Genomic DNA, 25341 nt, shown 5'->3' on the forward strand with positions numbered 1-25341 from the left:
GACGGGGAACGGCCTCGGGGGTGACTGCATGGGAGGCAGCCGTGGTGAGTCGGGGACACGCAGGTGTCACGGGGAAGGAAGTCCGCCCCTGTTCCTGGCAGAGCGTGGCGTCACTGCACCTGAGCGCATTTTCCGGCCCCACTGAAAGCGTCGCGTCCCCAGACCACAACCTAGGGAGGAGGCGTCCTCCTCCACCGGCCGCAACGGCGACCTCGGCAGTGCCCGCAGCGCAGAGGCACGGCTCTCCCCGGTGACGGCCAGGCCAGCGGGGGGGTGACACGGGGCCCCGGGGACGCGGAGGTCAGAGGGCGGAAGTCAGAGGGCGGCCTGCACCGGCAGCCAAGGCACACCTCAGGGCCACAGCTGAGAAGCCAGCCCCGCGCACAGAGCCCTCTCCCGGCTGGGTCAGCAGGCACGGCCCTCCACCCGGCCAGGGCTGCTCTGCTCGTGTGCCCTGCTCTGCCGGCTCCGCCCCGGCAGCCCGCCGCCCGGAGGTCCCCGTGGGGGCCGGCCAGCTGGCCCTTCCCAGAAAGTGTGCCGGGCTGCCCCACCGTGCCCACTCACCCGAGTGGGAGGAAGGCGGGGGGCGGGGGCAGCACTGTGCAGGGCCCACACTCCAAGCCGCAAGTGCGGTTTCTCCTGGAATGTTCCGGATCAGCAGCGGTCCTGCTAACAGGGGTCTGGACAAGCACGCTCGGACAGCGGCTGGTCGGACCAGGGGGAGCGGTGCTGCCTCCTGGGCCAGGATTTAAAACGTAGGAAAGGATTCGAAACCACGTGCCTTTCGAAAATGAAACAATCGTGCTGCTGAACCCTCAGGGCTCACGGCAGAGCCTCGGTCTGCTGGGGAACCTGCCGCGCACCAGCCCCGCAGCGGGGCGCGCTGCGGGAGGAGAGGGGAGGCCACTGTGCCCCCCCCCCCCACGCCCCAGGAGCTTCCTCCGGGTCCCTGAAAGGCGCCTCGAGGTGGGCGGCGGGGCTCCGGGTAGACGAGGTCACGGGCACGGAGGAACAGACACGGGTGCTCCCGAGTTCTGGGGGCCGCAGGGTCTCCGTGCCCCGGGGAGGCCCAAACGCGAAGTCGGCTCTCCCGCGCCGCCCCCCCCCCGTCGGAGCCGGTCCCGCAGCCCACCCCTTCCTGTCACCCAGCCCGCGCTCCCCAGCCGGCGGGCGGGTGGGTGGGCGGCAGGGCAGGTGGGCGACTGACGGCTCCCTTCGGCTTTAATGACTGCTATTAGCGGGCCCAGCCCGGCCCACCACGGCTCGACTTTCAGCTCCTTCTCTGGTTGCCCGAGAGGCACGCCGAGTCCCGCGGGCTGGGTTTCACAGAGGCGTAATAAACGCCGAAGAAGAAATATCACCCAAAATAAAAAGTGGTTCGTCCTCCTGTGGCCAGGATCCCATGACGCACGGCCACGCTCGCTCCGGCTCCAGCACAATTTCCATTTGCATTCTCTCACTTTTTTAGGGGCCCCTGGGGGCGTCAGGAAAGCTGTTTAAGAGAAAAGGCAGAGCGCCTGGAGCCGCTGTCGCGGGCCGCGAGTCTGCGTCCCAGACACACCAGGGAGCCCGGGTGTGGGGCCTGGCCGGCCGGCCGGCAGGCAGGCAGGCAGCTCAGGGGACCGCGGTCGGCCTCCGGGGAAGGCAGCCGGGCCTCCGGCGTGTGCGGTTCGGGACGCGGCTGCGGGAGGCAGGGGGGAGCGGGGCCAGTGGGGCGCCTCCACTCCTGCCAGCACGCACGTGCACACACAGGGACTCGCACACGCGCGTGCACACACAGAGACTCGCACACGCGTCCTTCGGGGGGACAACAAGGATGTCAGGGCCCCATTCGGCCGCAAGAAGCCCCTCCCCCTTTGGAGGCTGGGCATGTTTTCAAACAGGGGCTGCTCGGCCCGACAGGAAGGTGACGACCTGGACCCCTGGGGCCCTGGCAGGGAGGGTTGCCAGCCCTCCGGGTCGTCAGGGCGAAGGAAGCCGGGGCTGGAGGAGGGTGGCCCTGGGGGTCGGAGGGGAGCACCCTGTGGAAGGCTGCGGTCCCCAGGCCACAGGAGGTGCCTGCGGGAAACTGGGGCAGAGGCGATGGGCGTCAGAGGTCACAACAGAGAGCGGGACCACGGCCTGGCCATGTCCCGCAGGACAAGGACCTGGGACCGGCGCACCCAGGCGCAGGAAAGCCGAAGACCCACACCCTACGCCCCACACTCTGCGCCCCGCACCCTGTGCCCTGCACCCTCTCCAGCCCTACGTGCACACACCTCTTCCCGCACCATTTTGGGGGGCCCGAGGAAGCAGTTGAGGTTCAGGCATCCTGTGCTCCAAGCCCAGCCTCCTGCTTCGTGGGTGAGTGTGCCAGGCCGGCCCTCGGGCCTGTGTCCCAGGAACCAGGTTTAAGGCGCCGAGGCTGCTACCCTGGATTCCGAACTTTTGAGCGAGGAGTTTGCATCTTCTCTTTGCCCTGGGCCCCACACATCAGAACGTGTTTTCTGATTAAAACCTTTCTGGAAGTAGTGACCCGATACCACCGATCAGAACAGCTACATCCCACTCAAGGCACCTTCCTTCCATGGGCAGCGTCTCCGTTTGGGCCTGGGGTGGGCCCTGTGAGACACCTCCGGAGAACGCGCTCCGGGAGGCTGCGAGAGAGAAAGAGGAAGCGGGGCGGGGAGGAACAGGACAGAACGTGTCCGGGCCGCACGCCGTCCCGGGCTGGAGCCTGGGGGGAGGGGGGAGACTGTCGGACGAGGAAACCCCATTTTCCACGGCCGCCGCGGGTCAGGAGACTGCGGCGCGGGGCCTCGGCTGCTCACCAGCTGCGTGACCGCGGGCACCTGTGGGGCCCTCGTCCGGTCTGCCCAGGGGGTGACCACGACTCGAGGACACACGAGATGAGGAAATGCTCGTGTCTCCGGTGACCCTTCTCACACCTACACACGAACCGGCGTTTTGTGGTCCCGCCCCGAGGCGCGGCCCGCTGCCCTGCTAAGGTCTGCCCCCGGCCTCCCCGCGGACACGGGCCGGCCCTGCACGGCCTGCGGTCCTCCCTGGCGCACGCGCGCCCCCTCTTCTCTGCCACCGGGCCTCTCCGGGCAGCACCAGCTCTGCGGTCACCCCACGTCGCTGCCACGGGGAGGCCGGTCACAGTGGCCGCTCGGTCAGATCTCAGTACACCGTCTTCCGCGTGGTGACAGAGCTCCCATCGGAGGGCAGGACACTCCGGCCCTCCTCGTGTACCTGGCAGCCCGCGGGACACCGCCGGGGCCACGGGCCGGAGCACCCGTGGCGGTGGGCGCAGCACGCCGTCGCTGGGGTCTCACACCCCGACTCACCGGGGCAGCCCGTCTGCGGCGCCCTGCCACGGCCTGGGGTTAGTGTGCAACCGGCAGACGGAGGTCAACGCCGACACCTGCACGCCGAGTGGCCAACTGCGAGGGTCCGTGGCCTCGTGGGTGCCCCAGGCTGCTTCCTCGCGGGTGAGCCGGGCAGAGTCGCCCACCTAGCAGGGTGGCCGTCGGGTCACCGGAGGGCGAGCCTCGAGAGAAGCCGGTGAAGCACGTGGCATGGAGGCGGCCTGTGGGTGTCAGCGGCCTCTTCTCCGCCGGCCCCCGGGCGCAGCCCGCTCAGCACAGCGAGGACCCACGGGCTGTCCACTGCGCCCCACCCCGCCCTCCACCCCCCGGACCCGGCACCAGCAGACGGTGCACATCCGCGGCCCGTCTTCTCCCCAACGCAGCCCCGTGCCCCTTCTGGGCTCAGGGTCCCGAGACGGCTCAGAACAAATGTGTCCTGCTTCCTTCTGCCAGGGAGCAAGTGCGTGGGACAGAGGGGCAGACCGGCACCCTCACACGGCCGCCGGGCCGCTGGCAGAACGGCCCGGGCAGGGCAGAGCGCTTTCATCCCCCGCCAGAGGGCCGCCCGTCTCCCGGCGCGGGAAGACGCCGAGGGAGGCCGCTGCACGGAAGTGCGGTAGCCGTGACTACAGGCGGACTACAACGGTGACCGAAAGCCTTGAATGAGGAGAATGATGTCCTCTGACACCACGGACGTGGACAGCGGTTGCAGCGTTGGTAAAGGAAGACACCGCCCTGAATATTTCACCCAGCCCGTGCGGAGGGGCGGCGTGCACCCCCACCGTGCGTTTGGGACTGCATCCTGGAGAGGCGCGGGGACCGGAGTGGCCACGGTGCGGCCGCGCTCCATGCAGACGGACTGCGGCTACGTGGGCGAGCTCTGGCAGGCTCACGGAGGCGAGCCGGAAGGAAACACGCCGCGAACACTACCACCACGATGAGACCGGTAACGCCCGGCCCGAGCGTCTGGGGCTGGGGTGAAACGCGGGGTGGGCAGGCGGCCCCGAGGAGCCCCCCGCCCCCGGGGTGTGCTGCAGGCACCGGCAGCCTGCGCTGTGACGGACAGGTCAGCCCTGCATCGCAGAGTCGGGAGCAGGGAGCAGGCTCCGCTGTCACGCGTGCCGCGTGGACGTGTGCCCTACGGAAAGCCGCGCGGAGACACCGGAGCTGTGCACATCGCGGGACGTCACACAGAGGCGCCCGCCCCTCCTGTAGCGCACGCAAGTGGGGGGGGCCACCAGCCGGGCCTCCGCGGGCGACTCCCTGGCTCTGGGGCAGGGGGCGGGGGCAGGGCTCGTGGGCGAGGGCGAGGACGGGAGTGGAAGTGGGGCTCCCCGGTGAGAAGTGCCCGCCCGTGACCTCGGAGACCTGGGCGTTCTTCTCCGGAAAGAAAGGGTGGGAGGAGCCCCCTCTGCGGAGGCCACAGGCGCACCCAGGTCCCGGGGCCGCTGGCAGCAGCGTGACCCGGGAGCCCGAGCTCCCTGACCCCTCACGCCCTTCTGTCACGGCCCTCGCGGAAGCGGCACCGAGGTCGTGGACTGGGCAGCCACACCCTAGAGGGACACTCTGCTGGGGGCGCTCCGGGTCACCCCGGAGGACGCACCCCGAGCCGGAGGGTCGCTGCCGTCCCCGAGGACCGGCCTGTGCAGGGTCAGAGCCCGGCCTGGGCAGCGCCACCCAGCCCAGGGCAGCGTCCCGCCTCCTCGACGCAGGCGGACCCGCGCACGCCACTTCGGCGGACGTTCCTGAGCAGAGGACGGCGTCCCTTGTCTCGGCACACAGGCCCCCTGGTGGGACAGGGCGGTCGCCTGGGGTCCGGGTCGGAGCTGAACAAGGAGAACGGCCCTCCCACTGTCTCGCCCAGTCAGGGACGCACGGGGGCTGAGGCTCTCATCCTAGACCAGCTGCAGCGCCATCTGAGGAGCCTGCCCTGTCCCTGAGAGCGGCTGACGTCCCTGCCCCCTGCGTGTCCGACTGAGGCTGTCTCCCCACCAGGAAGTGTGGCCGCAGCAGGGGGTCTTCACCACTGGCAGCGTTCTTCGATAGGCCTCTTCGAAGGGCACAGCTCCACCCTTCTTCCTCACCCCTTCCCCCATTCTGACGCCTGGAATGCAGGCGAGAAGGCTGGTGCTCTAGCAGCCACCTCGGATCATGAGGATGCCGAAGGATCACACTTGTTCTCTGTTGTTTGAAATGGGGTGGGTATGGTTTTTGTTACAGTTACGCCTAACCCTAACACATTCACACTGGGTTTGAACTGTGATTTTGGTTGAATGGTTCAACCTCTCTAAGTCTGTCTTCCAACCTGTAAAAAGTAGTACAACAATAAACTCACCTCACAGAGTTACTGTGAGGGCCAAAACGGAGACAATGCATATGGAGAGCTCTTTGAACACAGAAAATTGTCCTGATTGAGTGCTATTGCTAGTATTTTCCAATTTATTTCAAATTAAAGTAGGTCAATGATTTACAAATTAAACCTAGCTAAAAAACGGGACTCTGATTTCATTTTTCTGGTAAGATTTTTTTGATTATCAGGAAGTGAGCCCAAGATGTGTAAGAGTGACCACAGTTATCACACACTTCTAACCACTGTGTTCCCAGGAAATCCGTGGCTACGAACAGGGGACAGGGGCCTTGCGAGTCCACTCAGTCCCAAGGTCTCACCTGTGTCCCCACCACCGTCCGGGTCACAGGCGCCGCGCCAAGAACCCTGGCGGCTCCCGGACTCTCGCCCCCAGCCGCACAGCCTGGGTCCCCTCCGAAAGGCGGCCCCACACGCCGACGTGGAAGGGAGCACGTTTATCTTTCAAAGGGAGTCGCGTGTCTGAGAACCGCGGCCTCTGCGGGGTTCCCGGGCCCTGCGGCCTCCGGGGTCGGCTGCGGCCATGGGGAGGCGGGAGGCGGAAGGCGGAAGGCGGCGGCGGCTGGGGATCCCGCGCCTCTGTGAAGTGCAGGCGGATCCTCGCCGGGAGCGCGGGAGCTGTAACCGAGCCGGTCTCCAACGGCACGCAGGGACACAGTGGGGGAAAGACCTCCGAGGGGCGCACACAGGATGTGATGAAGCAGCAGTCAATCAGTAATCAATCAGTCCAGAGGAAACTCGGTCGGCGCTGCCCCCCTTCCCTCTCTCGTTCCTGGCGGGCACCTGCACGAGCCACCCCCCCTCAGTAAACCTGGCCTGCGGCACCGCACCCGCCCACCACCTCACCCACCACCTGGGGGCTGGGGGCGCCCCACACGGACCCTAAGGGACAGAGCTGGAGGTCAACAGCATGCAATCCTCTTGACCAGAAACGCTGATAAAAACAATGCCCTGATAAAAGAACATATTCAAGGTTAGTTTTCCTGACTTCTGAAAACACTCCAAACCCATGCCTTTCGGCACACACACACGTGTGCCTGTGCACACACGCACACACAGACGCTACTTGTGTCTAATGAGTGTGTGCCTGTGTGATCACAGGCACACCGGCATGCCCGCTGTACGTGCGTCTTCTGCTCTGTGTGCCGGGTTGCTGAGCGGGCTGCACACGTCTGAACGTGAAGAACAGTGCCGCCCCGGCCACCCATGTGCCCCTAAGTGGCGCGCTGTGAGGGGACGGCCTTTTAAGGACACAGAGCAGGGAAGCGGTTGTCCTTAAGGTTCTTGCACAACCGCGGGGTCAGAGCCCAGGCCTCGGTGGTGACACACAGAACCACAAAGGAAAGGGCGCGGTGGGGAGGGCGGGCAGAGGCCGCCTGCGCTTTCAGCCTGTGGCCTCAGTCCAAGTGCAATACTGGGGGGGCAGAAAGTACCCCCCCAAACAAGCACACATTTGGTTTCCAACGCAAGTTCAACCCACGTGGCCAGAGGGGCCTCATCGGGACCCACCCGAGGAGAAAGAGGCCGTCTGAGAAACTCCTGCCCGTCACGCTTTATTGTGTTATTCCCACTCAGCAGAGACAAAGAGACAAATCTCAGCTCCCACTTTCATCTATAATTGAACCCGGTCCAGAAGGACGGAGCAAGCCCATCTGCGAGGCAGGCGGCAGCGGCAGCCGGGAGGACGGAATATTCAAATTGCTCCGGGCTGCTCCGCAGTGGCGGGCTGCAGGCGCGGCTCTGCCTGGGTGGGGGGTGGGGGTGGGGGTGGGCGTGGGGAGGAGCGGGTATTTTTGATTTGTCTTGTTTTGTTGTTGTTGTCACTGTTTGGGGGCAGGAATTAACCCAACAAAATGTTATTCTCAGAGAGAGAGGGAGAGATGCCACACCACGCTTCATCCACTTAGAGCCCTCTCCCTTTAGAATCCGGGCCCTGTTGTTCTAGAATCTTCCCTCATGTAAATAGGGAACCTATTTCGGGGGGGTGGGCGGAGCTGAGCCGCTCCTCCCGATGCCCCTAATCAGGGCTGCCGAAATGTGTGACACGGGAAACGGCGCGAGCCCCTGGCAGCAGGCGCAGCGGAGTGACAGGCTCCATTTAAGATGTCACCGCACATAATAAAGTGTAAAACTATACTTAAAATAAGCGAGATAGAAACAATAAACTTGACTCGGTATTTGAACTCTCGCAGACGCGCGGAGACGGGGCGGGGGCGGGGGCGGGGGCGCGTGTGGGCTCTGGGGCTCCAGCGGCTCCGGGGGAGGGTCGAGGGGCCGGGTCCCGGGCGAACTGGCCGCTGACTAGGGCCCGGCCAGAGCCCGGGGAGGGGCGTCGGTCCACAGCCGCTGCGCGGGCCCGGCCCGGAGACCCCGTCTGCTGGGAGGGTGCCCCGGAGGGCAGCGTGGGCGCCCCCGGCCTCTGGCTCCAGGAGTCCCTCCGGCCCCTGCGCCCGCCCGCCCGCCCACCTGCGTGCGCCAGGCAGCCTGGCGTCATGGCAGAAGGGCTAACAGTGTTGTCAAGGCTGGCTGGCCCCAAATTGGAGCGATACTTTTTTTTCCTGAAGGCCCTGCAATTACTGTTCCACGTGGGGGTACAGTCAATGTCAGAGCTAATGTCTTCCTGATGTTTCTTTCTTTGAGAAAGAAAAACAGCACAAATGGAAGCCAGCAGGCGGAGCTGAGCCAGCCACCCAGGCTTCTGCGTCATCGCGGGGCGCAGATGTGGGCTCCCCGCGCGTTGGCCTCGGGGGCACCCGCACCCCCAGAATCCGCGTCCGTGCCCCTCGAGTGGGCAGAGTGGGGGCAGCCCTGCCCTGCCGCCGCCACAGCGCAGGGCCAGAGCTCGGGCCCGGCCAGATGACCTGCCAGCCCGTTGCCCACACACTGGCCACCGCCTCCACCCCGCCACGTGCAGCTGTGACTCGAGCAGGGACGCTGCCCTATGCTCTGTCCGTCAGTCTGTGTGTCCAACGACTGCAGGAGACGACGCCTCAGACGCAAGCCCAGCGGCCTGGCCTGAGGGGCTCCCCCTGTGCATGCGTGCACGGGGCCCCAGAGGACGGTCCCAGAGGGCTGAAACGGTGGGACGGCCCAGGGTGTTGGGCGAGCACCAGGTCCCCGCTGTGAGTCCATGACTCTGTGCGGGGGGGGGGGCAAGGGCTGGGTCGGAAAGGGCCACGCCGACCCCCGGGCCTGGGCGAGCATCCAGGGAGGCCCTGAGCAGGCACTGCCCACTGGCAGCCACGGTGCACGCTCAGCGGGCCCCCAAGGCCCAGGCACCCCCACAGCTGGGAAGGGGCACCCCACAGCACCGACTGCAAGTGCCGGGGCGCAGACGCTCAGGGCGGGGCTCCGTCTCATCATCGGCTCCCGCTCGACACCGAGGGCGGCCGCGGACACTGGCCGGGCCGTTCCCACACTCCGGGCCGGTGACTAACAGGCCTCAGGACGTTTCCCTGGGTCAGCACGACCCGGGTGGTTTCCAGGACGAAACCGGCGGGGCGAGGAGCAGCGACGGCGTGATTTAGGGGGTGAAAAGGCCTGGGAAAAAGTCTCTTGAAACTTTTTTTCCTTTTCTGTCAACACGCAGGTGACCGCAGGTGGGGCGAGTGGGGCGGCGGCGTCATGCGCGGGGTGAAGAGGGTGTGGGCCCCACCTCTGCCGGCCCCCACCCTGCGGCCCCGGGAGGGGAGAGCGAGCCCTCGCGGCGGCGGCCCACACTCCGTGATCAGCCCCTCCGAGGGCCTCCTCGGCCACAGTTCACACGACAGCAAAAAGACACAAATCTGCCGTGAGGTGACGGGTGAAGACTCCAGAATGAGGACCAATCGTTATTCGATTATGACGGCATTCCCTTAGATCTTCCCAGGGGTCACGTTAACAAAATGAAAATACAAGATTGCAAGACTTTTTCCATTTGTACCCCATGAACTTGAACCCTCCAAGTCACGGCCGGCCCATCAGAAACAGCCCCGAAGTCCACCAGGTCGCCCCCTCGCACCCGCCAACATCGTGCACACACGTCTCCTCCGTGGGAGCCCGCGTTCCCCGTCTTCCTGCTCTGTCCTGTTCTCGGTTAAAAAAATAAAAAGGAGCATCTTTCTCATGACACAAACAAGCAAACAAAGAAACAACCCCCAAACCGCTAGTTTGATTAGTTTCCAAAGAAGGGCTGAGTACCCGTCTGCCCCTCCTACTCCAGGCCCCCCTTACAGCCCCCAGGGTACCCTCCAGTGAGGGCACGGCTTCTCCGAGCTGCTCCACAAACATGCAATGTTTCTCTTCTTCCAGACGTCGGCTTTGACAACCATTGGAATTAGGCTTTTTGCTACATTGTCACAGAAGGAACTCTGGATTTCCATCTCCGCTCTTCCTGTGTGCACGCACTTGTGTCATGATCCACCTCCGTGTGTGCGTGTGTGAGTGTGTGTGTGCGCACAGTACCCACACACCCCGAGTCTGCACAAGAGGCGTCACCTGTCCGTCCGTTCCAGCAGCGCCGAATCTGGGCGCTGAGACGCACACCCGGAACTCCCAGGTCGCGTTTCCTCTGGCCAGTGGCTGTCGTGGCTCTCGGGCTGTCACTGCTCTGAATGACCAGAATTCGTGCGACTTTTTCCCCCGACTACGTGCACAATGGTCGGATGCCTGAAGACCTTTTAGCCAAATGCATTTTTTAAATTGCAGCAAAGAAAAACTATTTATAAATATGGCTGTGAGCACACGCACTCAGCATTTCAACGCACAGTCTCTCTGGAGAAACCGCTGCTGTGATTTCTGCCATGCTCAGCGACGCCCGAGTCACAGGGGCCTGCTAACAACCGAGGTTTCCCACAGGAGCCCCTGTTTTCCGTGAGAAAACAGGTGGACGGAGGCTGTGGGGGATCCACGAGCCCCGTTGTGACACGGACTTGGGTCACATGGGGTGGAGCGAAAGGCGGGTGGGCCGGTGGTCCCTGTGCGGTGCTGTTCACAGAACGTGACGATGGTGGCTCGTGTCAAAAGCCACCGTGCAGACAATGCCCTTCGGCAGACCGCCCCGAAGCAGAAGCCGGCTCAGATACTCCCGTGGGCCGGGGAGCTCCGCAGAGGGAGAGCGGCGGGGTGGGGGGGATGCGGCGGGAGCAGCGGCGGGTTTCCGAGTCGGGTTTTACAGCGAGCGCTGACTGGCACCGGGAGGCTACCTCGGGCCCCCAGAGCCTTCTTAAACCCCTGGCAGGCTGCCAGGGGAGCCCCAGCCCGCAGCGCGGGGAGCGCTGGGCTGGCAGCCTGTCAGGCGCGGGGATCTGCACGGCGCCCGGGGGGCAATAACACTTTCCAGAGCGCTCACGCTAATAGTCCCGTGACGGGCGATTCCAGGGACCCGAGGTCCCTCTCCCCGGTCCCCAGGCTCGGGGCTTGCATCCGTCTCTGCAAAGTGCACGGCCACGCCGCCTGCGTCCTGGTGGAGTTGGGGACGTGCCCCTCCGCCGGGCCGCACCGCTTGGCCGGGGTGTCCACGCGAGCGGCGCCCGGCTTCCACTCAGTGCCGCCCTGCGCGTTCCTTACTGAAGCAGAGGACGCGTTGTGCACGGGCCCGGAGGCATCCTGGCACCGAGCGCGTTTTTACTTCTTCAGAACCGCCCACAGTTCCCCACAATGAACCCTCGGCAACGATCCCGCCAGGGAACGCAGCAGGGGGCTCGTCCCCAGCGCGGTTCCCCCAGGGCCGTGGCCAGGGCGGGGGTGCGCCGGGGGAGGGGCCCCCGAGGTCTCCGGGACGGCCACGGAGAGGGCCGGTCCACGGAGAGGGCCCATCCACAGGCCCCGACTCCTCCTCCGAAGGTTCCAGGGGGGGGGGAGTGGCCCCCTCAGCTTCTCCAAACTCGCCCTTCGCTCCTCAGCTTCCCCAGCCCCAGCCGCCCTCATCGCGGCGGCCTCTGCTCCCTGCTGTGCCACGTTCGACATGCACCGGGGACTCGTGGGGCTCGCGGCTCTCGTTTTCTGGGTCACGGAGAGCAGTCAGACTCACGCAGGTCCTTCTCCCGTGCTCCCAGATGAAGGAGGCGCCCCGGGCCGTGGTCCCCGGAGTGCCCGCCCCCCTGCACCCTGTCTGTTCCGGGACCGCGCCCCGAGCCCCATCCCCGCCGGAGGGGGTGGGCGCCCGTCCCCGGGCGCGGGGAGGCCGCGGCCTGCAGCCGCACGCGGGCCGGTTCCTGCTCCACGCGTTGAAACAAACCAGTCTCCCTTCTTCCGCTAAGCAGTTAAATTAGAGAGTATTCAATTAATAACAGCTGAATATTCTGTCACATTTAGGAAGATGTATGGTGAGACAAGCGAGCTGTGATGTATCTGACAGAAATGATAAAGGCTCTCCCGGCGCAGTCTGGCAGATACTTGGCTCCCGCCCGTGCGCCCGCCTGTTCCGGAGCGTCAGCAGCCCCGGCCCGGGCCCCAGAGCTGCTGCCCGCCCCGCCCCCGCTGTGCCCCACGAGCACAGGCCTGCGTCCCCCCCACGGGCGAGCCAGGCATGCACGGGGCAGGCGGCCAGCTCAGCGGTCGCTGAGAGAGGACCGCCACCCGCTGCGTCCACACCCCCTTGTCTGACACCTGCTGAGGGGAGACAGGCGGGCCCGGGCTCCGGGCCCCCCGAGACAGAAGCCCCCCCGGAGCCCTTCATGGGAGGCGACCGTGTGCTGGGGCCGGGGACGGGGTGGGGCAAGGGACAGGGGCTGGGACAGGGCCAGGGCCAGGGCCGGGGTTGGGGCTGGGGCCAGGGCTGGGGACGGGGAAGGGGACGGGCCGGGGATGGGGCAAGGGACAGGGGCCGGGGCAGGGGACAGGGACGGGGCCAGGGCTGGGGATGGGGCAGGGGACAGGGACGGGGGCCGGGGACAGGGACGGGGGCCGGGCCGGGTCCGGCGCCGAGCTCGCCCCGAGGTCCGCCCAGCACGCACTCGCCGGCCTTTCCTGTTGGGAAAGCAAACGCACCTCCCGACTCGACTTAAATGCACTGGACACTCTGACATCCACACACACACACACACACACACACACACAGAAAACATCCCTCCCAAGAGAGTCTGCGGAACGGACACTAGTCCCAAAGATGCGGCGACAGACTCGTCCCGGGTGCAGAGGGCACGCGCCAGCACAGAATGGCGCAGGGAGGACCCCCCCCCCTGCCCCTTGCTGCCCGCGCCGCCCACGGCGGAGTCCCCGTGCCCCGCCCGGATCGGCCGCCCCTCCCTCTCTTCCCGGCCCACACAACCGCGTCTCCCTCCCCGCCACGCCGGGGCTCCGGCGCCCTCCGGCGTTTGTGCGTGCAGGCCACTCTGGTGCCCGCGTGCGCCCTAGGACAACTGTGGGCTTGGGGCCCCACAACTTAATGAGACCCCGTAACTGTCAGGAGTGGGGAGGTTCTGAATTTATATTTTAATTAGTATTTAACAGCACTTAACTCACAACCCCCTGCCCCCTCCACACTCAGCGCTCTCCCTGCGCTGCGTTGCTCTGACCGGTCCCGGAAGGTCTGGGAGCCTCCAGCCGCCGAGGAGGCCGGCGGACCGGCCGCGGGACCGGCTCAGGCCACGTCAGCCCGCCCACGGGAACGGCCCGCCCCGACAACAACGGGGTGTGGACCTTTTCCTCCTGTGGGTTTTACCTTTCATTTCAAACGCTCTTGTTTGAGGACGCGTTTTAGTTGCTAAGAAACGAGTTTCTACTGCAGCCCCGGGAAGAGCGAAGACAAAGCAGCCGTCAGAACAGCACGCCAGTGCGGCGGCGGCGGCGGCCACGTCTCAGGCACAACCGGTGCCGCCGGTCTGCACGTCTTCGCCCTCGCCAGTGGGGTCTCCGTCCTGCACCCTCAGGTGCTTCTCACTCGCACCAAGACACACACACGCGCACACACGCATCTGAGTCCCAAAGGCCAGCACACACACAGAGTGGCGAGCCTCGGGGAGCACACACGCACACCCCCCCAGCCCCGCAGGCCCTCCCGAGGGCAGCCCTTGTCCCGGCCCCCGTGCGGTGCCGACCGCACCGGAGGGGCCTGTACAGAAGAGACGAGATGGCCTTTCTGAAGACACTACACCGTTCCTGCCGTGCGGTGACGTTTTCGTTTAAACCCTAACTGTTCACTTACAGCAAAGAAGGGCTTACGTCTGTACCCACTCACACCGTCATCCCCCATCCAGTGGCCGGTGGCAGCCGCACCAGACAGGGGCCCTCCACGCCGGCCTGCCGGGCCGCGTCCTCCTGACCCACGCAGCGGTGCTCCCATCAACGACAGAGTCAGACACCCCCATGTACCCACCCACCAACCCACCCCCGACCACCCTCCCATCCGCCTTCCATCCCTCTGTCTGTCCATCCATCATCCAGCTGTGCACTCACCCACCATCCATTCGTCCACCTGCCATCCCTTCACTCACCCACCCCTTCCTCCTCCATCTACCCATCTACCACCCGCTGGTCCCTCCACCCTGCCATCCACCCAGCCACCCACCCACCCCGCCATCCAACCATTTGCTGGCCACTCGTCTGTGAAGTGTTAGTACAGTCCAAGGGTCCGAGCCCTGCTGCTCCCAGTGAGTGCATGTGAGGAGTCAAATCGACCGAAAACACCCAACAACTCAAAACCGACCACCCGAGCACGTGGCCCACGCCACTTTGGTTTTGCGGACGAGCAGCATCTGGGGAACTTGAGAAAGGGGAAAACCACAAATGGGTCGAGTCGTCTCCTCCGTGTGTCTGCCCGGGACCGACGGAAGCAACAGATGCTCTCCATCGTTACTTGCTCCTGTTTCTCAGGCAATGCTAACCCTCGAAACTCCATCGAAGGAATACCAACCAGCTGTTTAAATAATTACCTGAAGGTCAGAGAGCACCAGAAGGAACTTCTGTGCCGCTTCAGGTTGTGAGTTCGGTCAGCCTGACACTGGCACATGTTCCGAGGTCAGTTATCCAAACTCTCCCCCCCCCCCCCCCCCCCCCCCCCCCCCCCGGCCACGGTCTGCAGACGCGCCGCCCCGGAAGGCCTGCTCGGAGGGCGGCGAGCTGCCACGTGCCGGCGGCAGGGCCGCCGGTGCTGCCTCTGCACCCGGCCTTGCTGGGCCGCCCTGGTCTCTGGGGGAAGCCGTGAAGAGAAGGCAGGCATCTCAGAGAGCTTTAATTGTGCTGATTTCCTCTCCCTCTGGGGGGGGGGGGCTAGAAAGTCCCCCCAAGGGAGGAACTGCCCGGCCGTGTCCGAGCAAAGCCGTCAGGTGGAAGCCAGGCCTGTCTGGAGTGGTACGCCCACCCTCCCAGCTTCCTCCCGCCCGCCCCCCTGCCCCCCAGCACCCATCACACCCGTCCTGCAGGGCTGGGGACCTGGGGACGTGTGTTGACCTGCTCCTCGCCCAGAGTGAAGGACAACGTCAGGGCGTTGGCACCTGTGACGGCGAGCCCCTCCTCTCCCGAGTTCCAGGAGAGCCTCGGAATACAGCCAAACTGCAGTGTGCAAACGCTTCTGCCGTGAGCTTTGAAGTTCGTGATAGAAATTCCAAGAAGCCAGAGGCCTCTGAAAAACACGTGAATCACAGGAAAAGAATCTGCTTTTTGCTGGCAGCCCCTTTCCCTGACATGTCACTTAACCTCGGTGATCGAGACCTCGGTGCCCACCGCAGCCTCTTCTGACGCCCGCCAGGCTGGCCGCAGGCAGCCGGGCCAGAGGCCTGCGGACCCGCGAAGGGCTTGCCTCCTCCGTCCCCACAGGCCGGACGGGGGTCTCACTTCCTCTTAACTGTCTCCCGGCCCGTCCCTGGAGACCCACGGCTGCTTCCAGGAGCCAGCAGGAACGGGGCAGCGGAAGGCAGCTGACCCCACAGAACGTCTCTCCCCCTGCCACTGGAGACACACACGTGCACACAGACACACGGGATGCACACACGAGCACACACACATACACATGTGCGCGTGCACGGAGACTCACATGCACGCCCACGTGCTCATGCGGGCACACACGCACACACAGACACACACGCACCCCCGTGTGCTGTGCAGTAACTACGCGTGGTGTGACCTGCTCTGTCTCGCACACGGGGTGGAGGGCCTGGATTTGGGGAGGAAGCGGTGCGGCCCGCTGTGTTCTGCGGCACGAGAACAGACACGGGGCCAGGGGCCAGGGGTCAGGGCCCGAGCCGGTGCTCAGCGGTCCAGGAGTCGGGGGCACTGCAGGGCCCGGGCCCGGCCAGGCCTCGAACCCTCACTGCTCGGTGGGGACAGCGGCAGACTCAGCAGAGACCGGAGGGAGGACGAGACGAGAACGCGCAGTGGTTTCCAGAAGAATTTCGTGACGCGTGAAGCCTTCCTTCAGGGTCCCCTGTGGGCCCCACACTGAACAAAGGCCAGAGCGGCCCCCGTCCAGGGGTGGGCGGGACGCCACCTGCCGGCCTCGCCCCGCCGCAGACCAAGGACCGCGAGCACCCGGCTGGGAGATGCACATGCAGCGGCTGCAATGCTGCTGCTCTGGAGACGGGGGCGCGCGAGAGCCGGGCCGAGAGTCGCCGAGGGAGAGGGCAGCAGCGCCCCGAGGCGCCCTGCGAGCACGGGGGGGGGGGGGGGGGGCTTCCGCCCCGGTGCCGAGTTCCCTGCGGTGAGGCCCACGCCAGGTGACCCACGCCAGGTGACGGGGCACCCGCGGTGCGTGCCCATCACCGCCCTGTGCCCTCCGGTCCTTCCGCACGGCCGGGCCCCACACACAGGGAGCGTGCTCCTGAAGACCCCCGAAGCCCAGGGCGGACTTGTCCGGCTTCCTTCGGCCGCAGGAACATGTTGCTTTAATACCTCATTCCAAAGCCCTGAGAATGGCCACTCAACCCTAACCCCAACCCTAACCCCTCACCCTCGAGCACGCGTGCCCAGGGCCAGGTGTGGACGAGAGTATTCGCCGAGCCACCGCCACGCACGGGCACTCGACCGGCCACCGGGGACGCAGACCCACCCCGACACCGGCTGAGCTCTGAGACACCCCTGTCCCTGAGGAGTCCGTAAGGACACAGGTCAGAGCAGCTGCGAACGGGACCCGGCCTCGCACGAGAGGGGCTGTGATCGGGAGGGTCTGCGTGTCGGATGGACACGCGGTGCGGTGCCGGGAAGTTCTCCAGCAACCAGCGGGGAGGGCGGCAGCTCGGTGCGAGGGCAGGCGCGCACGGGTCTGTGTGCGTCTGGACGGAGTGGCCGCTCTGCCGGAAACCCGGGCTGGAGCACACGCAGTCCCTGGCCCATCAGTGACAGACACCCCGCAGTGGGGCCCGCCCCCTGCTGGAGCTCCTCCACCACTCACCGCCCCTCGAGCAGGAAAGGTGCTCTTTCCAGAACCCCCGAGGGCCTGCTTTGCAGAGACGGGTATTTTTTATTGGACTCTCAGATAAAACCACAACTCTCGGCTTTCCTTCTTGCTCGTCAGTGTGTATCCCCGCCCCCCCCCCCCCCATACCAGACACAGTTCCAGCTGGAAAGGTTGAAGAAATTTCTATTTTAAAAGAATTAAACCTCTGGCCGTCAGCTCCAGGTTTACAAGCCCCTCTCGGAATTGGTGGCGACACTTCGCTGCTGTTAGCGGAGGTGATTCTCACCTAGCACTTCACCGTGGCGCTTGTGGTGTATAAATCAGGCACCAACACACACGCCGCCTCCCCCCCACACGGCTGCCCTCGTCTAGCGGCCGTGAGAACGAAGACGACCAGGGGACCCGTTACCACGCTCTCCCCATTTATTAGAGCGGCGCAGCGAAAAGGAGAGGGCGGCAGGGCGGGCCCCACCCCGTGGAGCCCACAGGGGCGCCCGCGTGTCTGCGGTTACGTCTCCGCAGGGAGGAGCCGGAGGCTGGAGGCCCCAGGGGGCTGCCCTCCCTCCCTCTGGTCCGAAACACGGTGCCCTTCACTTAGGGGACCCTCCCCGGCTGCTGGTTCGCAGGAACCACAGTTCCAACCTTCCAGGCCCGCCTGGCAGTCTGGAGGAGCGCGGGCGCCCGCCCACGCAGCTCCCGGGCGCGCCGGGTCAGTGAGCAGAGGCTCACCGAGGGGCCGGGCCGGGCCGGTGCGGGGCCGCGCTCCGTGAGCAGAGAGGCCCCCGCCCGCTCGGCCGGCTCCTCGCTTATTCCCAGAAAACGCGCAGCTCAGGCTGCACCCGGGCGGGGCGGGCGCAGCTCCGCACCCGGCGCAGGGACGGAGAGGGAGGGGGAGAGACAGCTGTCACCCGGGCAAACGCGAACACCCACACGTGTGACTCACGGCCACGAGCTTCTCACGCTTGTGCTGTTGCTGCGGCTGCCGGGCTCACCGCCGTGCCGGGTCTGACGGTCTCGGACCTCTGTCCTGCTCCCGGTACCAGAGCTGGACAGAGGTAGCTCTGGCACCGGCGCCGGCATCTCCTCTGGTGTCTCCTTGTGGACAAGATGGTGTGATCTCACTCAGGAAGAGCTGGAGGCATGACAACACCTTGGAAAATGACCTGGTGGTCCTTCCATGAACTCGAATGCACGGAAGCGCCAGGCGCTTACAGGTCCACCCCCGTCCCCATGACGGCGGGAATGCCACGCCGCACGAAGGTCCTCGAGTGGGCGCTCGCTGCAGCTTCGTGATAAGGGCCTCCCGCTGACACGGCCCAACAGTGAACCGATGGTGGCGTTTTCCCACCGTGAAACACTACTCGGCCACCACAAGGGCGGAGCACGCTGAGCACACACACGGGGGGGGCGGGGGTTTGTGTGCGTCACGCTGCCATTCCGGGGGCCGCCTGGCCGGCCAGGAAAGGCCGCGGGCTGTGGAGCTTCCGGGGAACTCCGCAAGAGAGACCTGACCTGCAAGACAGCAGCAGGGCAGGGCCCTGGGCAGCGGGCAGGGGCGGGGGCCACCGGGAACTGCTGGTGGGGTCAGGTAGAAACGCCCTCCATCCGGACTGGGGTGCAACTGTGCACACACAGTAGGTGTGCTCATCTGTGTCAGTCACACCTCGAGTTAGTCAGACATAAAAACTTAAAAAAGAAGAAGAAAGAAAAATAGATACCAATACGGTAGTACACACTCTGACGTATTTCCCTGAATTAATCGCAATTGATTTCTTGGTTTGGGGTGGGCCCCGCCCCGCCCCCCTTCAGACACGTCAGGGAGCTGGTCTCCCGGTGCTGAGGGGGAGTGGTGGGCAGCAGGCCCTCCGGGCTGCCGGGGCCCCGAGTCGGGTGGGACCGCCTATGCGCGCCCCACCCCAGGGCCTCCCTGCGGGCTCGCAGTCCCTCGGAATCCACGGAAAGCATCTGGTGAACGGAGACCAGGGTGTCGGGTGACCCCCACTTCCTGGCCCCTCCACACTGCCCTGCACCTCCCGTCGCCAGGGGCCCGGGCCACTGCGAGGAGGGCATGACGCCAGGGCCTGGGGTTGTCTCGGCGTCTCTCTGTCCCCACCACCCCCCGGCGTCCCGGTGCGGCTCCCTCCCTCTCCTCGTGTTTCCCTCCCGCTTTGTGGGTGCACGTCCCCTCTCCCCCGCCCCCCCCCGTCCGGCCGGCCGTCGTCTCTGCCTCACGTGTGACTGACAGGCACCTTCTGACTCCCAGGGCACCCCCCGGCCTGTGCCTCCGGGAAACTCCATGTGTTGCTGGAGGACAGTGCGTGCGCCATTGTTCCGCACGTGGCTTCTCCCCTCTCCTTTGCTGGGGGGAGGGGCGGCTTTCTGCACGGAGGAGGATGAAAGGGGGATCGGGCTGAGATGCCGGAGCGTGGAACGAGAGGGGAAGGCGTCAATTAAAGAAATGCGCCCCGCCGCGTCCCCCTCGTGACAGGCGGGGTGAGCGGAGCTGACAGCCGTGGCACTCGCCGGCCCCGGCAGAGCCTCGCGCCTGGCGGTTCCGGGGCCAGCGACACACGCACACTCGCACCCGGCGTGCCCCTGCCGCCCCCCCCCCCCCGGCCGCTCCCAGTGACGGTCCTCAGGGTGATCTGAGGCCCACGCGGGGGGCGGCGGCGCCAGGGCTGGCTGCAATGAAGTGGGGGGCGCAGGAAGAGGCTGGACAGGGCCTGGCGGCCTCGCCCTTCGAACCCCCCGCCCCCCGCCCCCCGTGGGTCCTGCAGGACACCCACTCCTGCCGGGGAAGGGAGGGGCTCACACCACAGACAGGCCCCCCCGACTCCCAGGCAAACCCACAGTTCCGAGTGTGGGGTCACGCAGCCCCTGGTCAGCGGTGGCGACGGCTGTCTCGCTGCGGCTTGCATCCCACCCCTCTGGCTGCCCAGCCCCCCGAGGGCCTCACCGGCGATAGCCCGTCCTCACAGCCTTGGCCAGAATCCAATCACGACGGACACACATCTTCCTCCGACTCCGAGTGAGTCTTCCCGCCGCCGACGGCCACCCCGGACCGCTGAGGACGGGCCCTGACCGCGGGCCGACGGCCGGGTGGGCCGGCGCCGACAGAGCGGCCTCAGGGGGCCCTGGAGAGCCAGCCTCCCCAGTGGTCGGGTCCCCACCGCCGCTCGGCCCTTATTAGAGCCATCGGTTCCGCAGGCCGATGACCTTGCTGCATCTCCTCGTCTGGAAACGAGAGCAGGCGGCGGGGACGGGCCTGAGCAGTGTCGGCAAATCACAGCCGACCCATACTTCCCCGCCTCGCGCCGGCTGTCCCTGCGGCCCCCGGTGGGGCCCGTGCACAGCCGTGATCCTGTGCAAGCTCATGCTTAGGCACACGGACAGCACACGCACACACTCCTGCACCGCAGAGCCACGCACACGCCCCACGCTGACTCGGCCGCGCCGCATCTGGGTGACGCGCACCTGAGCCTGTTTCCTTTGGCGTCTCTCAGCGTCCAGCCTTGTTGTGCCTGAGCGCCTCAGTTTACAGAGACGGCCCACAGCTTCCCCAGCGACGGGGGTGCTGCGGCTGCCACAGAGGAGCCCGCCCTGGTGCCAGCAGGGCGCACGCGGCACAGTGTTGACCAGTGTCGACGACTGCAGGACACGCACAGTCCAGCAGACGGAGCACCGGTGTCACTCGGCGACCGGAGCCGTGTGTTTCAGACTGCGCGGCGTTCCCGGGCCGCGGAGGCGCCTGGAGCGGCCCAGGCTCGCCGTCCGCCTCGCCCGACAGCGCTCGCAGCGCAGCCCGGAGAGCAACGTCCCAGCCTCTGTCTTCACCACCCCCCGGGGACGGCCCTGCAGGGGCCCAGGGCGGCCCTGGCGGGAAGGCGGCCCTGGGGGACCCCCTCTGCGGGTCGAGCTCCACGGGACCCAAGGCCACCGTTGCCTTCCTCGTCCCTTCCACGCCGCCCGGGCCCTCAGCAAGTGCCACCGGAGGGGGAACGCTCCACATGCCAAACCGTGTCTGTCAGTCCCGGCGACGCTGTCGTGTTGACTGTATCGCGCCGTGACTCATCACCGCAGAGAACGAACTCAACGCCGTGTTATTCTCGGGGCCTAGCGCTGTATGACACACGACGGGCCCTCAGAAACCGCTGTGACACGGGTCTCTCACACTACAGCTGTCCCGCACAGTGGGGGGAACCCCAACGGCCAACCCCGCGAGCCAGCACGCGGGGGCCTCGGCGGAGGGCGCCGGCTCTCGGGACAGACAGACAGACGGGAACGGCGTCGGAGGCGCAGTGGGGGACTGCGGAGGCAGCTACTCGGACAAGAGCTACCGGGGCGGTCAGTCCCCGAGCCCTCCGGGGCTACAGGCCACGTGCTTTAGACGCGGGAGTGAGTCGTCCATGGAAGGTGATCCTGGTCTGCCACGTGGGAGAAATGCTTCCCCGGAACCGCGACGGGGAACCCGGACTCTCAGTGACGCGTGCCCCGCAACAAACCCCCCGCGCACCCCGAGAGGAGGCAGGCGCCCTGGAAGCACATACGGCGCTCTGGCGTGTGCATCCGCGGTGCACACGGCGCGCACCCCCTGACCCCGGGCACCCCCGACGCCCACCATGGTCACGGTTGGCACATGCGGGGAGACACAAGCGTGTGTGCACGGCGCATCCACACGTACACGGCAGCGAGACCAAGTGCGGGGCCCCGTGGGCAGCGAAGGCCGGCCGGCCGCTCCCGTTGCAGACGGGCGCTCCCGCGGACACACACCGCCAGGGCACTTCCGTGGGCACCGCGAGAACGAGCACACGAGAGGGCCTGCTTTAAAACACAGCTCGGGTTCACTGTGTGAGTTACTTTCCTTCAGGAGGTGCCAAGTCCAGCGGGAGACTTGCAACGAGCTGATGGAGGCTGAGATCTCACTTGTGGCTGATCCAGACGGTAAGGGCTCGACGTTTTTCTTTGCCAACGTACAGACACCCAACTGGGCACAGTGAGACCCGCTCGCTGCTTCTCAGCCCGCACGCAGGCCCCTGCGGGGGCCCCCTCGGGGAGGACGGCACCTGCGTGCAAACACGACCGTTTCCACGGGCCGGCGGCGGCAGTGCACAGGACACAGGGCACACGTGGCCCAGACGCCTTTTCTGCCCCAGCACCTGCGTCTTTTGGGATTTCACGCTCAAAGCAGACCTTCCCCTGACCCCACTTTGAAACAATCTGTTCTGGGACTTCCTTAAAAGACACAGGGACCCGGGTCATCCCGGGGGAAAGGTGGCACAGGAAACCAGAAGACCCTCGCAGGCTGCCCTGGGGGGGCTTCAAGACGCGCGTGACCCAGGGCCGCAGGGTCTGGCAGGCGGGAGGCGCCCTGGGCCCCAGTGAGAACGGGGGTCTCTCGGGCCGCCACAGCCCCCGAGAGGGACAGGTGGAATAAGCTCCGCCCACGGACCGTCACAGGTCGGAGCGAGGGCAGCACTGGCATGCAGGGCCTGGTGGAGAACGGGGAGCCCCTGGGGGTGACGCCACCCACAGTCCCAGGAGCGAGGCAGGGGACCCTGAGGGGAGGTCACAGGGAAGGTCGCACGCAGGGAGAGAGAAGTCCGGTGAGGAGAGGACGAAACACACGCCTGGCACCCAGCAGCGGGCAGCAGGCTCCCTCCCCTGGGGCGGAGAAAAGGTCAGGGCATGCACGTGGCTGTGGGGGGCGGTCTGCAACACGGAGGGGCGTGGGCACTAAAGCGAAGGCGAGTCACAGCTGGAGGAGGCCGACGGAGGACTCCGGAGAGGGGACCGCATCCCGGTCACCAGGGCACTGGGCTTCCTGCCCACCGGGGAGAGCAGGGGCTGGCAGGGCTCGGAGCCGGGGGAGCCGGGCGGCCCTGTCCCGTGTGCTGGCGAGATTCGGCGCCTTCGCCGTTCGTCCCCGTGAGGACGGACCGCGTGCTGGGGAGGCCAGTGTCTGGGAGGACCGGCCCGGCCTGGGGCTGACGCCCGGCCTCCTGCTTTGCTTTTGCTCCGACGACCTGAGTGGACACCCGAGCTCAGCACCGAGACGCAAAGCCGGCCCCTCACGAGCTCCCAAACCACCCGCGGAACCACAGAACCCCGTGTCGTGCCTGGCTCCTGCAGGCACCTCCTGGCAGGCAGGCTGTGCGGCCCGTCCCCAGCACGGTCCCTGCGCTTGTGGCGGCCCCCAGTGGTGGGAGGGCCGGGCAGCAGGTGCCCCGAGAGGGCCTGAGCGCTGACCCCTCCCGCGCCTTTGGCCGCCCCGGGTCCTGCTGGCGACGCCGGCGGGTCGGGAGGTCTGAGAAGGCTCGCGGCCCCGGGGCCCGGCGACGCCCAGCGACGCCCGGAGGCCCGCAGGCTCACGCGGGCCGCCGTGCCCGCGCACTCGTGTGGCAGACTTCATAAGGCTGGGCTCTTTGACTGGCGTTGAGTTTATGTGAAAGTAATTAACAGTAATTAATCCTTAATTACAGTAATTAGCCAAGTCGCAGTAAATTAAACCACATCTGGAGCAGATGAGGGCTTCCGAACGGGAGGCTGGGAGAGGCGACAACCGGGGAGAGGCTGACTTCATCTGACAGCTCTACCTGTTGCCGGCGCCTCATTTGCATGTTGTTTTTGTTTGCCTTTCCCAGGGACCCCTTCCCGGCGGCCACGGGCGGCCCTCCGTCCAGCCGCCGCGCCCGGGAGCGGCCCCAGGCACCCGCGGGCGGGCGGCCGGCTGCCTGGGCTCTATTTATACGCCCCCCCCCCCCCCAACAAGCAGAAATATAAATAGCAGGGGCCTCATCAAGTGACAGGCTGAAATCAGGGGAGCGGGCTTTTGGCTGATGAAAGGGAGGATGATATGCACCATCAACACGTCTGCGGGGGGAGGGAGGCGGGCGGCGGGAAGCCGCAAGGCACTCGTGAGACAGGTCCGGGGGTCGACGTCCCTACAGGGGGGCCAGCGCCCGGCAGGGCCGTGGCCTGCAAGTCACAGACGCGGGCACGAGCTTGCGTGTACACACACACACACGCACACACGCGTGCACACACAAGGAGTGTGCTGGCAGAGAAACACGTAGGTCCAGCGTCTTTCCGACCTCACTGAGGCGAGGGCCCCCCACTGGGCACCCCGCTGCTGTGCACGAGGAGCACACGCAACCGCCAGCGCCCTCACTCAGAGATGGGCGGGCCCGAACCCCCGCGGGAGAGAAAACACGGCAGCACGTTGCAGCGACGGCGTTTGGTTGCTTCTCTAACCCGAGGGGCCGGAGCCGGTTGGGTCCATCTCACCTGACCGCCTGTTCCGGCCCCAGACCTGCCAGGCGGGCCCGGTCCCCACTGAGCCGTGGTGGCTGAAGGGAAGGGGGTGCCTTTGGCTCAGCACAATGTTTGGGGCGGGGACAGGACAGGGCTCATGGAAAAGGTGAGTGCTCTCCGACTCTGACGCCTGACTCGGTCGTGAGACCGAGGACGACACAGTGACACCGCTCAGTCGTGCCCGCAGACGGAGCAGCCCGGGACCCGGCCGCCCTCTTCCTGAGGCAGGCACTGCCGGGGGCAGGGTCCGGGCGCCCGACCTCTGGGCGCACGGCTGGCACCGCCAGGTCACGGCCAATGAAGACAGGAGCGTCTGTAGCCGGTCTGGCTGGGGGGGCTGGTTCCACACCATTCATCCACGCTGGCTTTCTTCGCCAACGCCGTGGGCCCTGGGCTAGCGGTCCGAGGTCGCGCCCCTGCCCAGGGCACTGCTGGGCCGCGGACTCGTGCTCTTGGCCGACCTCCTCCGCACCCAAGGGTGCCCTCTGCCACCCTCCCGTGACTTGCCACGGCCTTCGGGCATCCCGACGACCGCCCTCAGACCCCAGCCAGCCAGTGGCTCTGTGGCGGACTCGAGGTGTGCGACGCGGCCAGGTCAGAAACTAGGTCTGTCCTAAGTAGGCACAGCGGGGGACGCTAATGGCACCCACGTCATCACGTTACTGGGGGAGGGGGGCTAAAGGCCGAGATACCGATGCACGGGAACTATTCGGTCATGTGTAGCATTATTATCATCTGTCCTTTGCTCTGGCACTTAAGCGGAGAAGCAGCGCAGTGCGCTGGTCAACGGCAGCGGCTCTGGCGCCGCACTGCTTGCCTGCGTGAACCAGACACGCCACTCTCGAGCTGCGTGACCTTGGGTAAGTTAGTTACCCTCTCTGGGCCTTGCGTTCCTTAACAGTAAAAGAGAAGTGAGACTTAAACACCTGCTTCATCTGCGTCTTAAAAACAAACTGCCTAAAAAATGAGTCCCTAGAATGCAGGCCCAGCCCAGGCTGCCTTCA

At 66.0% G+C, this 25341-nt stretch overlaps 1 protein-coding gene across 1 annotated transcript in view; it reads left to right on the forward strand.

Moving 5' to 3' along the window:
• LOC114512163 (dapper homolog 3-like) overlaps positions 1-25341 on the forward strand; it is a 92573-nt gene that overhangs the window by 52413 nt on the left and 14819 nt on the right. The window contains exon 2 of the mRNA XM_028531062.1: positions 21205-21439. Coding sequence (XP_028386863.1) covers positions 21205-21439 — 235 coding nt within the window. The remainder of the gene's footprint in view (positions 1-21204; positions 21440-25341) is intronic.

The sequence above is a fragment of the Phyllostomus discolor genome, chromosome 14, assembly GCF_004126475.2.
Source record: "Phyllostomus discolor isolate MPI-MPIP mPhyDis1 chromosome 14, mPhyDis1.pri.v3, whole genome shotgun sequence".
NCBI lineage: Eukaryota > Metazoa > Chordata > Mammalia > Chiroptera > Phyllostomidae > Phyllostomus > Phyllostomus discolor.